The sequence below is a fragment of the Muntiacus reevesi genome, chromosome 15 (genome assembly GCF_963930625.1).
Source record: "Muntiacus reevesi chromosome 15, mMunRee1.1, whole genome shotgun sequence".
NCBI lineage: Eukaryota > Metazoa > Chordata > Mammalia > Artiodactyla > Cervidae > Muntiacus > Muntiacus reevesi.
In genome coordinates, this window is record NC_089263.1 from 65,626,997 (window position 1) to 65,643,176 (window position 16,180).

The following is a 16,180-nucleotide window of genomic DNA, read 5'->3' on the forward strand; positions in this document are numbered from 1 at the left end:
AGAGAGAGACGGCTTCTGACACAGACATCGGAAGGGGGCAGAGAGAGGCCCCCTGCTGCTGCTGCTGCTAAATCGCTTCAGTCGTGTCCGACTCTGTGCGACCCCATAGACGGCAGCCCACCAGGCTCCCCCGTCCCTGGGAGTCTCCAGGCAAGAACACTGGAGTGGGTTGCCATTTCCTTCTCCGATGCATGAAAGTGAAAGTGAAGTCGCTCAGTCGTGTCTGACTCTTAGCGACCCCAGGGACTGCAGCCCACCAGGCTCCTCCGTCCACGGGATTTTCCAGGCAAGAGGACTGGAGTGGGGCGCCTTTGCCTTCTCCGGCCCCCCTGCTGGTCTTTAGGAATAAGTTACATGCCTATCAGGAGGCTGTTAATTAGAGAAATAAAATCTCTCAAAACTCAGAGACTGTTACCAGGCTCCTCACCCACAACATGCATTCTGAGATAACGTTGGCACAAGGCGAGTCATCCCAGGCTGTGAAATGATTGACGTGAATCTTGAAGAAAAGCAGGTTTCCAAGCAAATACATGGTCTGGTTAACGGAGCTTAAGAGAACATTTGCGTGGGTAAAACATGCTGGTTTGTCAAGACTGTTCTGAGTCTTAGGTGGAACCGACTTGAAGATCAAGACAGAACCTAGAGTAAATACATAGTTCGTTAACACAGCTTAAGAAAAACGTTTCCATAAGAAAAACGCGTTAGTTCGCTCAGGGTTTGAGAAAAGTTCAGGTGGAACTAGGTGTCGTCATGGCAACACAGAATTTTAAAAGAAACCTTTTAAATTGGTATAGAGGAGGGAAAAACCTGACGCTGTAGTTGGTTTCCTCTTGCTGCTTAAGAGAGAGATAAAAAACGTCTGACACTTGCAGCCTGTTTCCCCCCGTGTGGAGACCCCTAGCCTTCCTGCCTGTCACCCTCCCAACGGACGTGTGAGCACGCGCGTGTGATTGTGAGCGTGCTGCCCGGAAGCGGCAGCCATGTGTCCGCCCGCGAGGCGGGCGCCGTCCCCTTGGGCGGCTCCTCACATGAGCCGCTCAGAGCCAGGCCACTCAGCCGTGGTCCTCCCCACGCTGGCCTCCAGGTTCACACGATTCCTTAGCAGACCTCCAGCTACCCTTTTGCAGAAACTAACCACCTAGCGCCGAAACTTACACATAAATGCAAGGGACCCAGAATCAACAAGGCAGTCATTGAGGAGGAACAGACTTGGAGGACTCACACTGTCTTCAGAACTTAGCAAAAGCTGCCGTCCTCAGCGGATCAGTAAAGTGAGGTTAAGTCGTTCTGTTAACGGTCAGCTGATTTCCAAGCAGACCATTCAATGGGGGGAAAAAGAGCCTTCTCAGCACCTAGTGCTGGAACAGTGGGTTGTCTGGGCACAGAAGAGTCCCCTCCCCACAGTGCACACAAAACTTAACTCCAGGTGAGTCAAAGCCCTAGCTATGTGGGCTAAAACTTACAGAGCTCTTAGAAGAAAACAGGAGTGCTTGTGAGCTTGGATCAGGCAGTGGTTTTTCGGATATGACACCAAAAGCATGAGCAAACAAAGATGAAACAGGTAAGCTGGACTCCATAAAAATTTAAAGCGCTGTGCTCCAAACAGTACCATCAAGAAGGTGAAACAGCAGCTCACAGGATAAAATATTTTGCAAATGATATATCTGGTAAGAGACCTGTAATCCAGAGTATATAAAGAACACTTAGGACTCAGAACAACACAGTGAAAAAACTGTCCACTTTAAAAAGTGGGCAAAGGATCTGACGAGATACTCCTCCTAAGAAGAAATACAAACAAGTCAGTAAGCACATGAAGAGATGCTTGGCATCGCTGTCATCGGGAGTGCAGATCAGTAGACGCCTCTCGGTAGCCGCTGGGCTGGCCGTCCCCAGAGACACGGAAGATAGGTGTTGTTGGGGACGTGTGAGCATCGGAGCCCTCATGTGCTGGAGGGGACACCCCTAGTGGCACCACTTTGGAAAAGAGGCTGAACGGGTTAGACACCCTTGCCAGGCACGCAGCAGTGCCCCGTGTTTCCCCGTGAGGAGGAGACATGTCCACACAGGCCAATGGCGTTACGGCAGCTTCCCGGTAGCCACAGATCCTGGGAGCACGCTGTGACCCATCGTGAAGACCCACTAGCAAGGAGGAGCCAGCTGTGGGCGCGCGTGCATGCGTGCACGCACACACACACACTCACTCACTGACACTCACACGCTGTTGTGCTGAGGGGAGACTGCATGCCACGTGGTTCCAGGGCATGCGCCCTCCTGGGAAGGCCCAGTGCACGACCTGGGGGACTGTCGGGGCAGGGGCGCCCGGGAAGGGCAGCTTCAGTTGTCGGAGCGCTGCCAGATGCTCTAAAGGCTGTGCTGGCGGTGCAGGCTTCCCAGGCGGGGAGGAGAGCGGAGCCAAGCGGCCGCGCGACCGGAGGCCTCGGCGGGACGCCCAGGGCCTGCAGGGACCGGCTGGAGGAAGGGTGCCGGGTGGCCGAGCAGTCTCCTCCCGTCTGTCCCGCAGCCTCACACCTCTGGCCTCACGTAGGTCCTGGACTCGGAGCAGGACCCTGCAGACCACGTCCCCGAGGTCGAGGAAGACCTGGACCTCCTGTACGACACGCTGGACGTGGAGAACCCCAGCGACAGTGGCCCTGACATGGAGGACGACGACAGCGTCCTCAGCACCCCCAAGCCGAAGCTCAGGTGGGCGCGGCCGCCGGCCTTCAGAGTCAGCAGTCGGCAGGGCGAGCTGCGAGGAGGCCCGTTGGGTGGTCTTCGGGGCTGGAAGGCCGTCTGGGGTGTGGGCCCTGGGGAGGGAGTGGACAGGAGGCACAGACTCCGAGGGGGCCTTGGGTCTGCAGGCCTTCAGGGATGGGGCGTGGCGAAGGGAGAGTCCAGTCTGGAGTCAGCTGGGGTCAGCCCCGCAGGAGGCCGTGTCCAGGAAGGAGGGGCGGGTGGGATGTGGACCCAGGAGGGACCAGTGGGTGCCCCCGGGGCTGTCCATCCTGCTGGGAGCCAGGGGACACTGGGGGAGGTGGGGGGCTGCGGCCTGGCCTGGGGCTGGGGGAGCGTGCAGGTCTGAGTCCAGGAGCCCACGTCAGAGGCAGGAGGGTCTGTGACCTGGCTGATCTTTAGATGTTCAACAAGCACAAATCAGAACCCGCGGAGCACCCAGGAGGGGGCTGGCGTGTTGTCACCTGCCCCCCCGCAGCCTCGCAGACCTCTCACGAAGGGACCCCCCATGGTGGGACCCCCCCCTCAGGGCGGGACCCCCCCTCAGAGTGGGACTCCCCAGTGGGACTCCCCATGGCAGACCCCCCCCCACGGCGGGACCCCCTCAGGGTGGGACCCCCTCATGGCAGGACCTCCCCCACGGCAGGACACCCCCCCACAGGAGACTGCCCCTGCACGGCAGGCCCTCCCCCCATGGTGGGAGCCCCCCATGGCAGCCTGCCCCACGGTGGAACACCCCCCACGGCAGGACTCCCCCCCGGGCAGATTTCCCCCCCATGGTGGGGACCCCCTCTGGGGCAGACGCCCCCACACACAGCAGATTGCCCCCCCCCACGGTATGATCCCCCAGAGTAGACTCCCCCCCCCCCCCCCGGCGGGACCCCCCTATGGCAGATGCCCCTCACAGCAGATTGGCCCCCCCATGGCAGCACCGCCGCCGCCCCCACCCACTGCGGAGTCCTGACCCGCGAGTGACTGCTGACTTGGCCCCCAGTCTCCTCCCCCCGACCCCTCTCTGCCTTCAGGGGGGGCAGGTCTCTGCTTCTGATAGCCGATGCCTGTCTGACCCGCGCGGTCCCCACTGGAAGCCGTGCCGCAGGGCGAGCCCCCGGCCCCCCGGCCCAGTCCTGGGCGGAGGTATGGCATCTCGGGCCTCATCCCGCCGCCACGCACTGCGGTCCAGCCTCACAGTTCCACGCCTGTGTGGCTTCATCACCAGACGCTGCAGGGATCCCGCCCCTCATTAACTTGACCTTCAGTTCCTGCAGTCTGGCCCGGGGCCCAGGTGCCCCACCCATCAGGCCTCCAGGTGTCGGGTGCCCCGGCCAGCCCCCAGGGGTGGGGCTTCGGGGCACAGGTCTGCTGGGCGGCTCTCAGGCCCGCGGTGTCCTCGCCTGTGCTCTGGCCCTCGAGGGTGGGGCCTGCTCTGTGCTCGACCCTGCCGGGCCCCCTGGGGGTGTGCCAGAGGACAACGCACTCTCTGTCCCCACCTCCCAGGCCGTACTTCGAAGGCCTGTCCCACTCCAGCTCACAGACAGAGATCGGGAGCATCCACAGTGCCCGCAGCCAGAGGGAGCCTCCCAGCCCGGTGAGCACCCCCGCTGGGGTCCTCAGGCGGGCGGTGGGCACCCTGATCCTCCCGTCTGAGTCACTGGAGGCTCTGACACGCCCAGGGCTCAGCGCCTCCTGGTTTCTGGTGTGGTCTGAGTACCCTGCCCAGTGACTGTCGTGGGGTGGCCCTGAGCCCATGGTCCAGGAAACGCTCGCTGGCCAGTCTCCCCAGGCTGCCTCCCAGCCCAGAAGCCCATGCCCAGAGGTGAGCCAGCCTGGGCACCGTTGCCGGACACCTCCTGATTCCCTCCCGTCTCATCCACACAGGCTGACGTGCCCGAGAAGACGCGGGTCCTCGGAGGCAAGCAGCCCAGTGACAGCGGGTCCGATTCGGTGGCTCATGTAAGGAGGCGTGGGGCCACCTTCACAGAGCCCTTCACGTGTCGCCTTTTGGGGTCAGACCCGTGACCAGGAGGTCCTGTTGTTCCCATGATCCAGAATCTGTGCAGAGAAACACGATGAGGGTCCCCTGGACTCTCCCCACCCCAGGGGATGGTCAGGGCCCCCTGGACTCTCCCCACCCCAGGGGGACAGTCAGGGTCCCCCTGGACTCACCTCACCCCAGGCGGGGCATTCAGGGGCCCCTGGATTCACCCTGCCCCAGGATATGGTCAGGATTCCCCCGCTTCCTGTCAGGCACAGACCATCACGGCTGCTGCCTGCTGCTCTGGTGCGGGTTCGCAAGGAAGGGCGGGGCGGGGCGGGGGTGGTGCGGGTCTCCCCACGGCAGGCGGGACCGGGAGCCCTGTGGGTGGAGGTGGAGGTCAGCTGGCTTCCCAGGGCAGCATGTGGCCATGTCCACATGCAGGGAGTCGCCAGCCCAGGAGAGGCCTGAGCGCCCTCACCCAAACCAAGGCTCCTCGGGCACGGGAGCACAGCGCCGGGAGGAGACCCCGCGGGCGCGCGTTCCCCACGGCTCCATCCTTTGCCCGCAGAGCACGCCCGCCCCCGGGGAGCAGCCAGCAGCGCCTGAGGAAAGCCCCGAGGTGGAGACCTCTGCCCTGGACCTGTTCACCGAGAAGCTGCCCCCCAGCGGGCGCATCACCAAGACCGAGTCCCTGGTCATCCCCTCCACCAGGTGACTGGCCGCCCCAGGGAGGCCGTGGCCCAGGCAGTGCCCCCGTGGGCCGGTGGGGAGCACATGTGGGTGCCCTGTGGCGGGGGGGTCTGGCTGGCTGGATGAGCATCACTCGGGGGGCCCACCTGGGACCCTTACTCACCCCCATCTGCAGCTGGCCCTCTGCTGCCAGGGCAGGGAAGGCCTGCCATCCCCATCTCCCCTTTTCTGGACCCGGGGGTGCTGTCCGGGCTGGGGCAGGCTCGTGTTTGGTGCCCGTGATTCCATGGCGCCCGGTGCCAGAGTGGGCGGGGCGTGCCCGCTGGGCGCGGGCCATGCAGCTCAGCAGAGGGCCCTCACACAGCGCGCAGTCCAGCGCCGGGCCTCTGCGGGGCGGGGGGCAGCTGGCCGGGGTCCTGTGAACGCAGGAGCAGCCTCGAACGGCAGGGCCGGGCGCCCTCCTGGCAGGGGACGAGCCCTCTGGGTCCCCCACGCACCCTCTCACTGCCCCCCACGGTCAGACCCTGGCTGCGCCTCACCTTCCCGAGCACCAGCCCCAGCGCTCTGAGCCATCTGCGTGGTCCCCCCGCCCAGGTCAGCCCCGGGCCCACCACTGCCGCAGGGCCTCAGACCCCACCCTGCGGCTCATCGTACCCCCGGAGGGCCCCCTCCACCCTCTCTCAGCGTCCGGTCCCGTGTGGTGGACACTCAACGCGTTGCTCCCCGATTTTCATCCTCGGTCAGCCCTCACTGCCTCTCTGTGCATGTCTCCTCCCAGAAACGAGACGGGAGGCCACGTGCACACGGCCTCTGGGACCGGACCTCCCGGCCCAGGCCGCACACCATGGGAGCCAGCAGACAGGCGTGTCAGCCGCTGGCCTCCGTGAGGCTTTCGCTTTGTGTTTCTGGGACAGGAGTCTTCCAGGAGCAGGGCTCTGGTGCTGGCACTACCTGGGGGTGAACAGGGGCCTGTGTCAGGCCTGGGAGGGGCACCTTGAGCTCCAGGACGCGGGCACGGCCTGCGCCAGGCTCACCGGGGGAGGAGCTGGGGTCTCTGTCCTCGTGGCCTGTGGCCCAGCTGCACGACCGCCCCCACCGCAGCCGCCTCACCGCAGAGCGGCCGGGCCCCCAGGGCAGTGAGTGCTCGCGACTGCCCCACAGGTCCGAGGGGAAGCAGGCGGGCCGCCGGGGCCGGAGCACGTCCCTGAAGGAGCGGCAGCCGGCGCGCCCGCAGAACGAGCGGGCCAACAGCCTGGACAACGAGCGCTGCCCCGACACGCGGAGCCAGCTGCAGGTGCCCGCGGGCAGGCGGGCGCGGGGGCTCCCAGACCCCAGGGCCTCTGTCCACGCGGAGGCTGCGTGCCCGCGTGCACCGGGGGTTGGGCTTTCCCGCCTACTTCCCGTGGCTGCTGGGGGCAGCTGGGCCGGCGCAGGGGACAGCTCGCCGTCAGGGCAGCTGCGGACGAGCCCCGTCTCTGCAGATCCCCAGGAAGACCGTGTACGACCAGCTAAACCACATCCTCGTCGCTGACGACCGGCTCCCGGAAAACATCATCCTCGTGAACACCTCGGACTGGCAGGGGCAGGTGGGTAGGGGCCGGGCGGCGCGGGCAGGGTGGGGCGGGGCGGGGGCGACGCGTCCGCTCGGGGGCCCTGGCCGGCCCTGCCCGCTGTGGACGCCAGGCTCGCCCCCGCCCCCAGTTCCTCTCGGACGTGCTGCAGCGGCACACGCTCCCCGTCGTCTGCACCTGCTCCGCGGCCGACGTCCAGGCGGCCTTCAGCACCATCGTGTCTCGGATTCAGAGATAGTGAGTCCCGGCGCGGGCGCTCTGCTCCGCGGCGGCTCGGGGTGGGGCGGCGGGCGCGAGGGCCGCGGCGCCCGGCGGGCTGCCCTCCTGAGGCCCTGCCCCTCGCCCGCCCGCAGCTGCAACTGCAATTCGCAGCCGCCGACGCCCGTGAAGATCGCGGTGGCGGGCGCGCAGCACTACCTCAGCGCCGTGCTGCGGCTCTTCGTGGAGCAGCTGTCGCACAAGACCCCGGACTGGCTGGGCTACATGCGCTTCCTGGTGATCCCGCTGGGTGAGCGGGCCGGGCCAACGGGGGTCTCCCGTCAGCAGGCCAGGCGGGGCCTTGCTTATCTATTAACCTGTAAAAATCCTCAAAACCAAACCCCCGGTTTTTGGCTTGCCTGAATTGGCGCGCACACGAGTCAGCGCTGGAAGGGGCGGAATCCTCAGGGAGACCCCCGCCCCAGGGCGAGGCGGGGGCGGGCGGGGGAAGCGGGGCTGCGGGCCGGGCCGCGCCTGACGCCTCCCCTCGGCCCCCAGGCTCCCACCCCGTGGCCCGGTACCTGGGCTCCGTGGACTACAGGTACAACAACTTCTTCCAGGACCTGGCTTGGAGGGACCTGTTCAACAAGCTGGAGGCTCAGAGCGCTGGTGAGGCCCGGGCCTGTCCTGCGACCCCCGCCCCTCCCCTCCCCTCCCCGCCCCGCCCCGGCCCTCCCCTCCCCTCCCCGCCCCGCCCCGCCCCGGCCCTCCCCTCCCCTCCCCGCCCCGCCCCGCCCCGCCCCGCCCCTGCCCTCCCCTCCCCTCCCCGCCCCGCCCCGCCCCGCCCCGCCCCTGCCCTCCCCTCCCCGCCCCGCCCCGCCCCTGCCCTCCCCTCGCCCCTTCCAATGGCCCGTCTGCCCTCCCACCCACGCCCGCCCCGCCGCCCACGCCCGCCCCGCTCTTCTGCCCCTCGCGCCTCCGCCCTGCCGCCCACGCCCGCCCCCCGCCCCCGCCCAGCCGTCACACCTCCTTTTGAAAGTCAGTGGTTTGCTGTGCTCTGAGACACACTTGTATGTATTGGGCCTGAGCCCGGGCAGGTATCTGGGGTCAGCGGGCGTGGTCAGTGGGGTCTGGGCCAGGATGTTTCTCTGCTAGTCAGCCACAAAGCTCTTTGGTGACCGGCCCCGGGGAGGGCTTTTCAGGATTTGGCGAGGCCTCACTGCCCTCCCCAGGACCCCGTGAGGGCGGCGGCCAGAGGAGCCCCTCAGCCGTGCCCAGCCCGGCTGCCCAGCCCCTGGGTGCTGGGGTACGCCATGCCCACGGACCCCTCCTGGTCTTCTCCTGCAGTGCAGGACACGCCGGACATCGTGTCGAGAATCACCCAGTACATTTCGGGGGCCAACTGCGCCCACCAGCTGCCCATCGCAGAGGCCATGCTGACCTACAAGCAGAAGAGGTACCTCCGTGGGCCCAGGCAGGCGGTGGGGTGGAGACCGCCATACCTCTGCGGTCTTGGCCAGGCGGCCTGCACCCTCACTGTCCCAGCTCCTTGGGTCACTCACGGGCCCACGGCATGGAAAGAGACCTGGAATGAGGGAAGCCCCTAGTTGTCCTGACCACTACACCCTTTTCTGACACAAATCAGAGTTAGGATTAGCTGGTCGATTTTTCTTTCTCTTTGAACGCACTGGGATTTCCTGTAATTGGAGTCACAAGAACAGCGGTCCCGATGCTGGCCCAGCAGCATCCTGGGATGCCTCCTCCAACAGCCAGTCTCCAGTGGGAGACCCGGTCCTCACCTGCCCAGTGCAGGATGGTGGTTAGGGGCTGGCTGATGCCCGCTTGCATGGGGTGGGGCCTTGTGTGATCTGAGGGGGTCGAGCAGTCTCCTCGCCCAGCCATGAACAGAGGTGCAGTCGGGGGGTTGCAGGAAGAGGCAGACTGCCGCAGGTCTGAGAAGCTCAGCTGCCTGCCCCGGGCTCCGGCCCCTGCTCTGTGAGGGACCCCCAGCAGGTGCCTCACCGCCTCTGAGCGGCTAACAGCGTCCTGTCTCTCTTTTTGGCGGCTCTCTGCAAAGGAGAAAGAACTTTCACTTTGACTTTACCCTCAGGTACCGCTGTCCGTGGGTCCGGCCCCTGTCTGCCCACTGGCTGGTCTTTAGGGCTGTTTGGCGGTGTCAGCAGGTGGGGTGGTCTTCAGCTCTCCCTACGGGGGTCAGGAGGCGCGGCCTCCATCAGGCAGGCTCCTGGCGCTGCCCGCTGCCCGAGCTAGCTGCCCAGTCCCTCTCAGGCGCCCACCCAGCCTCAGGGACAAAGTCTGCCGCCCGGCAGCGTTTCAGTCCCGAATGCGGGTTGGGAAGTGGCTGGCGGAACGCGTCTCTGAAGCCTGGCAGCTCTACCCCAAGGTAGCCGCAGGGGCTGGTTCCACCCCGTGAGCCAGCAAGCACAGGCACCACTCGGGGCGGGCTGTGCGCTCCGTACCCGCTGCCAGCCGCCAGGGAGAGCAGCTCGGGGCAGTTTCCCAGCTCAGTTTTGGGGTTTACCTGGATGGTGGCCAGGCCACTGGGACCCCTGCACACAGCGAGACTTTTTTTGCCCCCAAGGTGGCGGCTCCTCTGTTTGACTGTATGTCGGAGCCGAGCCCCAGACGGCCCTGCCTGCCAGGCGTCGGGCACTGGGCCCCTCGGGGCGCTGCTCTGCCAGAGTCTCAGGGCATTTGCTCTGGGAAAGCCCCAGGGCGAGTCCTTGGGTCCCAGGCCGCCTCTGTGCTGGGCCCTGGGATGGATCAGGAGGAGGGGTGTGAGCCCGTTCAGACATCCTGCTAAACAAGCCTCAGGGTCTCGAGAAAGACCAGCCGTGGTGTGCCCTGCTGACCCCGGGCTTCCTGTGGGCCTGAGCCCGCTTCCCTCCCCGCCCACCCTCGATAGCTGTGCCAGGAGCGCGGCCTGCTTTGCTGCCTGGGCCGCAGCGTCTGGCTGTGCCAGGGTGGGCTCCTTTGAGCTGCGCCTGGGCCTGGGACCTGGGACACCTCGAGCCTCCTCCGTGCTCAGCCCCCACCTCCGCGTTACAGTGGTGACACCGGCCCTGGGGAGGGGGCTGTCCCGCTGTCCCAGCCGGAGCCCCGTGCAGGCCACTGCGCCATCCAGGCTCAGAGCCCAGGGCCGGAAGGGCAGCGGGCCAGCCTTTGTCTGCAGTGACACAGAACAGGCTGCTGTCCACCCAGAGGGGTCAGGAGACCCGGGAGAGGGTGGGCAGTGGTCACGGCCGTCCCGGGCCTCCTCCAGCCCAACCCCGTGAGGGCGTCTGCAGGGAGGCTCCCATCTGCTCAGCACCAGCTCCCAGTCTGAGGTCAGACCTATCAGTGGTCCTCCCAGGCAACTGTGCGGGCTGCCCAGCACCCCTACCCTGGCCTCTTGGCCAGCGTGGGCTCCCCTCAGCTTCCATGCCACCCATGCCACGTGGTGGCACCTCCCCCACACACAGGTCTCATGAGCCATGCCCAGGGGCCTTGGCACAGAGCTGTGGGCTCAAGCCCTAGGAGTCCTGATCTCTGTCCCTGCCAGGAGCACGCATGCCCTCCGCACGCAGGGTCCAGGGTGAGGGGTCTCGATGGAAGCCGGTGTCACCCCCGTCTCGTGGGCACGTGCGTGCTGGATGTCGTCTGCATGGCCCAGGAGCACAGCTTGGCTTTGACGCTTGTGTTGTGGTCTCCAAGTCCCCCCCTCTTTGGGGTCCTCATTTGTCTGCCTCCCCGTGTGCAGATCGTGAAGGGGGTGGGCGTGCGTGGTGGGCAGTGGCTCGCTGAGGTGGGGGCCCTGTGGGTCGAAGGTCCCTGTGCACTGAGCCAGGGACCCCCCCAGACGTCTTGCCTCCTCGCATGCAGGAGGAGGTCTGGGCACAAGATTTGGGTGGTTTTGTTACATGAACTGGAATGAGGAGAAGTTTTCTTTTTCAACCGTTTTCTTCTTAAAATGGGGAGAAAACCTGGAAATTTGGTCATCTTCAGTTGGAGGGACTGAACCTGTAGGTTCTTTCATCCAAAGTCATTTGCCAGGTCTTTTACAGAGATGGGGTGGGTGGTGCTGGGTGGTGGGTGGTTCACGGATGCCCACGTCCAAGGGTGCCCGGGGAGGGTGGCTCCTGTCAGCTGCTGTCCCCTCATGTGGGTGGCGTGCTGGGCATGGGGGCAGCACCTTCTGCCAGGACCGGGACCTGCATTCTGTACTGGCCCCTGGGCCAGGGGCGCTTGTCCAGCTGGTGACCATATTTCACGGGGGCACCCCCAGTCCCAGACCTCCATCTGCCACAGGGGCAGGGAGGGGAGAGCCTCCTGCCAAGCTCTGGTGCCCTGGGGCTCCTGGTCCTGAGAGCTGGTGCCCGGGGAGCTGGCTGAGTGGGACCTGGGTCCCCACGGGCAGGCCTGCCTGGTGTAGAGGCTTCTCCCTGGGTGGCACTCCCGGACTGCTGCCCTACTGGGTGTGCGTGTGTGGACTGCCTTGCAGGAGTCGCTCTGTGACTTCAAGCTCATGTTTGAGAGGATGGCTCGGAGAGGATGCCGGCCCAGGAGGCAGGGAAGGGGATACCTGTCTGCCCTGCGGCTGGGGGAGGGACCACATAAGGCCCAGGACCAGCCCTGCCCTGGGTACCCAGGCGGAGGCAAGAAGGGGGTGCTCCCCCAGCCGCCAGTGGCGCCCAGGCCAAGGTGGACACCGGGGGTCGGAGTGGCGCCAGCTGAGCCGCAGGACCAGCCCTGGCCCGGGAGGAGCGGGTAGAAGAGACGCCCCCACCCAGGCCTGGGGACCCTGGGTGCCTTCCCTGCCAGCGGTCGTGACGGGTGGTCCTGGAGAGGCTGGGCTCTGCCAGAAGCGTTGCAGGGCCTGTGGGTGTGCAGAGCAGTGCGCCCCGAGCCTCAGCCTGGCCTTCAGGCTGCTCTTGGGATGAGTTGTGCTGTTAGAACCCACGCCCCCCGTCATGAAGGTCTTAGTCCTAGAAACGCCCCCGCAGTAGGCACCAACTTCATCCAGACTGTCGGCGGGGGAGTCTCTGCCTGACGGGACGGCCGCCCCCACCCCCTGGAGGCAGCCCCGGCTGCTCCTGGGGTGTCCTGGGGCACAGGCAGCCCGCCCTCTCCTGGGGCCCCAGGGGGCCGGCAGAGTGGCTCCAGGTGCCCCAGAGGGAGGAGCAGATGGCCTCCGGCCGCCCCATGGGGCTCTGGGCCTCATGCGGAGATGCGTTCAGCCTTCCTGCAGGTCAGCGGGCCCTGCGGTCAGAGGTCCAGGCTGGTGTCCGTGGGAGGGCGGGTGCGAGTCCGGGTGGGCCGGGCGCTGCAGAGGGTGGCCTCGCCCTCAGTGGGACTGACTGTGTGTTTCCTTGTCTCAGCCCCGACGAGGAGTCCTCCCAGAAGTTCATTCCCTTTGTTGGGGTGAGTACCGCCCGGGCAGCCGTCACCTTGCCCGCCGTCCTGCCACCCGGCTGCTCCACCGTGGAGCAGCTGCAATCCGCCGACGTGATCGGTGTGTCGTGTTCACGCGACACGGTCCAGAACCTTCTTCAGTTGGAGCTGATGACTTCCCTTCGCATCCCTCCCACTCTAAAGTCTCTCTTTTCTGCATCTAGTGGGGAGCGAGCTCAGGCGCTGCTAGGACTGGACTCGTGGAAGCAGGCAGCCTGCCTGAGGGCGCGGGGCTGGTTCTTAGCTTTGTCCTGGGCAGCGGGGATCAGCATCAAGCTTGGCTCGTCAGGGGCCACCCAGGGCTGGGCGTCCTCAGTACGGACCCCTCCTGGGATCTGCGGCAGAGGGAGCCTCGGGGCAGGCTTGCTTGGCTGGAGCGTGGCTTGTAAGTTGGAAGGTTTCTGTCCTGCAGCCAAGTAGCCAGGGCTGCCACCTGACGCCCGGCCGTGTGTTCACGGTCTGTGGCCCCACTGGGGTCTCCAGCCGGGGCGTCTGCTGGGAGGTGTGTGGCAGCCACGCAGGCGCCAGGGCCTCTAGGCCATGCTCACTCTGCTCAGGTGAGGGGTGGCTGCTGGCCGTCCTGGGAGGGAGCTTGTCCGGAGCTGTCCTGCGGAAGCTGCCGTGATGCCCACAGGGCCTGTCCTGGCTGCACGTGAGACACCGCCGTGCCACCAGGCCGGCGTCGTCGTCATGATCTCTTTCACTTGACACAGCTCCCACCCTGGTCGGTGTGGGCCGGGCCCCCGGCAGCCTGCGGGGACTTGGCGCAGGCCCTGCGGCCACCTTGGTGCCCCCGGGCCAGGATCCTTCTGGCCAGCACCTGACTCGCCGCCGCCTGTGCCCGGCCAGTCTCACGCGCATGCCTTCTGCCGAGGCCAGGGTGTGGGACCTGAGAGGTTCACTCATGGGGAGAGGGTTCCTCTCCTGCCGGAGGCCACATGTGTCCTGAATGCTGGTCACAGGTCAGGGTTACGTCGGGGGCCGGCCGGCCGGCCAGCAGCCTGGGGCCTCTGGGGCCTGTGCCTTCATCCCGGGAGTGCCAGATGGCCAGAGCCAGCTGCGTCTTGAGGGCGTTTCCCAAACACAGCACCTGAAGAGGGAGAGGCCTTCACCAGGGCTTATGGGACAGCTGACCACGCGGATAGTGGCTCCCCTGAGTGCAGCTCTGCCCCTCGCCCTGAGGAGCTGGGACCCGACTCGGCCCCAGGAGTTCTGGGGGGACGTGGCGAGTGGGCAGCTGCAGGGGGCAGTCCCTACCGGGGCTGGAGCCCACCCTTAGCAGCGTCCTCTTGCCTCCTAGGTGGTGAAGGTGGGGATAGTGGAGCCATCTTCGGCCACGTCAGGTGACTGCATTCTCTGAGCCCTGGGCTGGGATGCGGGGGTGGGGGTGCGGCGGGTGGCAGCCCCAGCGCTGGTCTCCTGCGGGGCTTGAATTCACCAGGAATGGGCCTCCCTTGTCCCTGGAGACCTGACAGCTCCTGCTCAGCTTTGGGGGAGGGGGGTCCTCCGGCTTCCCACAGGTGTGCCCACAGCCCACAGCTGCCTGGCCTCCCTGTCGCGTCTGGGTGCAGAGGGCCGCCACTGCCCAAGCAGAGCCGTGGGGGAGTTCAATGCCGCCCCCAACTCCTCCCCAGGTGACTCAGATGACGCGGCCCCCTCGGGCTCCAGCGTGCTCTCATCCACCCCGCCGTCCACGTCTCCCGCGGCCAAGGAGGCCTCGCCTACCCCGCCCTCCTCCCCGTCAGTGAGCGGAGGCCTGTCCTCCCCCAGGTAAACGCAGCCATGTGGGAGTGCTGCCCCCAGCACAGCACGGATCGGGCTGAGAACCAGGTGGTTCCTGGGGGTCCCTGACTGCACCCCAGGCTGCCAGGAAGCAGAGGGTCAGGGTGGCCTTGCGGGGGACACAGTGGTGTCAACAAGGGCTCAGACAAGTGAGTTGGGGTGCCCTACTCTTCAGTCCTGGCCTGGTGTCTTCCCCACCTGGCCCCCTCATTCCTGGGGCCGGAACTACAGAGAGTATAAATATAGGGTGTTCTGGATACGGGGGCCGGGGGTGGGAGGGGGTGGGGGGGTTTGGAAACTCGGATGTGAGTAGCAGGCCTGGGATAGAGTGGGTGTGGTTATTAGCAGACCCTCTCGGGTGCCCTCAGGGCTCTCCCGAGCAGAACCCACCCAGACAGGACTGCTGCAGGATCGGGAGGCCCAGTGTAGGACCCCCTGGGGCCTTCACCTATGAGGGGTGGCTGGCCTGGGCCCTCCAAACAGAGGTGGTCCCCGAGGTCGGGCAGCACAGGCACCAGAGGGCACCCGTTCGCCCACGCCGGCCTGGGGTGCTGCCGTCCCCCACTGAGGACGGAGGGGTGAGCCTCCCTCGTCTTTCACAGCCAGGGCGTCGGCGCCGAGTTCATGGGGCTGCAGGTGGATTACTGGACGTCAGCTCAGCCCGCAGACAGGAAGAGAGACGCGGAGAAGAAGGACTCGCCCACCACCAAAAACACACTCAAGTGCACCTTCCGGTCTCTCCAGGTCAGCAGGCTGCCCAGCAGCGGCGAGGCCGCGGCTACGCCCACCATGTCCATGACCGTGGTCACCAAGGAGAAGAACAAGAAGGGTGAGGTGGGGAGGCGGGCTGACTGTCGGGGCGGAGGGGCTGCCGCGCAGGCCCCGAGGGTGCCGTGGGCCTGGGGGCCACTTTGTTCTCACACCCCTGGGCAAGGGCCTGCTGGTGGTCGGGTGGTGGCGGTCAGGGTCAGCGTGGAAGGAAGGCCAGAGGAGGGGGGTCCGGGCCGGCAGAGCGTACACCCCGCGCTGCCCCCGGCCCTGAAGGCGCAGCGGGAGCACAGCACGGCCCCCTTTCCTCCTAGTGATGTTTCTGCCCAAGAAAACCAAGGATAAGGACGTGGAGTCCAAAAGCCAGTGCATCGAGGGCATCAGCCGCCTGATCTGCACGGCCAAGCACCAGCAGAACATGCTGCGGGGTGAGCCGAGACGCCCTCGCGGGCGGGGGCGGGGCCCGTGGCCAGTGGGCGGGGCCTGTGGCCAGTGGGCGGGGCCTGTGGCCAACAGGCCACGGAAGTAAACCGGGGCGGGGCGGGGCCGCTTCTGGAGGCTCACCTCCAGAAATGCCTGTTTGGCTGGCATGTCATGTTACGGAGTCTGAGCTCGGAGCACACTTGGGAGAGCCCACTTGTGTGTGCGGAGTGGCTTTTCAAATTCTGAGAAAGGATTTCTCAGTCCTTTCTGCCTCGTCTCAGAATTTTTATAGAAGATATCCTGCGACTGAGTGGCTGAGAACACGGAGGTCTCGAGGTCTCTCTTCCGTGGGCTTGGGTCTGACCACAGTGGCCCAGAGCCAGCCTTTCTCTGTTGATTTTCTGGCTTAAGTGGAGGGTGTTTCAGACCCCGTCTGCAGATCTCTCTGAGGCAGACAGGCTGTCGACACCAGCACCCCTGAGGTGGCTGGGGGAGAGGCTCTCCGGCCATGGGGAGGGGGTGGGGGCAGGCGGCAGGAAGGCCAGGAGGGGAGCTGGGGGTCCCAGACCTCCCACAGGGCCGATGC

General features: G+C 65.9%; 1 protein-coding gene across 5 annotated transcripts in view; it reads left to right on the forward strand.

The window, feature by feature from the left end:
• The window catches only part of PACS2 (phosphofurin acidic cluster sorting protein 2), a 59,753-nt gene that overhangs the window by 40,436 nt on the left and 3,137 nt on the right, over positions 1 to 16,180 (forward strand). For 4 of the 5 annotated variants that reach the window (XM_065905861.1, XM_065905862.1, XM_065905863.1 and 1 more), the window contains exons 9-23: positions 2,546 to 2,703; positions 4,231 to 4,321; positions 4,612 to 4,686; positions 5,280 to 5,422; positions 6,563 to 6,695; positions 6,883 to 6,987; positions 7,103 to 7,209; positions 7,326 to 7,480; positions 7,729 to 7,839; positions 8,518 to 8,626; positions 12,549 to 12,591; positions 13,922 to 13,964; positions 14,256 to 14,391; positions 15,006 to 15,232; positions 15,486 to 15,599. In XM_065905861.1, coding sequence (XP_065761933.1) covers positions 2,546 to 2,703; positions 4,231 to 4,321; positions 4,612 to 4,686; positions 5,280 to 5,422; positions 6,563 to 6,695; positions 6,883 to 6,987; positions 7,103 to 7,209; positions 7,326 to 7,480; positions 7,729 to 7,839; positions 8,518 to 8,626; positions 12,549 to 12,591; positions 13,922 to 13,964; positions 14,256 to 14,391; positions 15,006 to 15,232; positions 15,486 to 15,599 — 1,750 coding nt within the window. Of the gene's footprint in view, positions 1 to 2,545; positions 2,704 to 4,230; positions 4,322 to 4,611; positions 4,687 to 5,279; positions 5,423 to 6,562; positions 6,696 to 6,882; positions 6,988 to 7,102; positions 7,210 to 7,325; positions 7,481 to 7,728; positions 7,840 to 8,517; positions 8,627 to 12,548; positions 12,592 to 13,921; positions 13,965 to 14,255; positions 14,392 to 15,005; positions 15,233 to 15,485; positions 15,600 to 16,180 lie in introns of those variants that run through there. The other variant, XM_065905865.1, reaches the window with a different exon arrangement.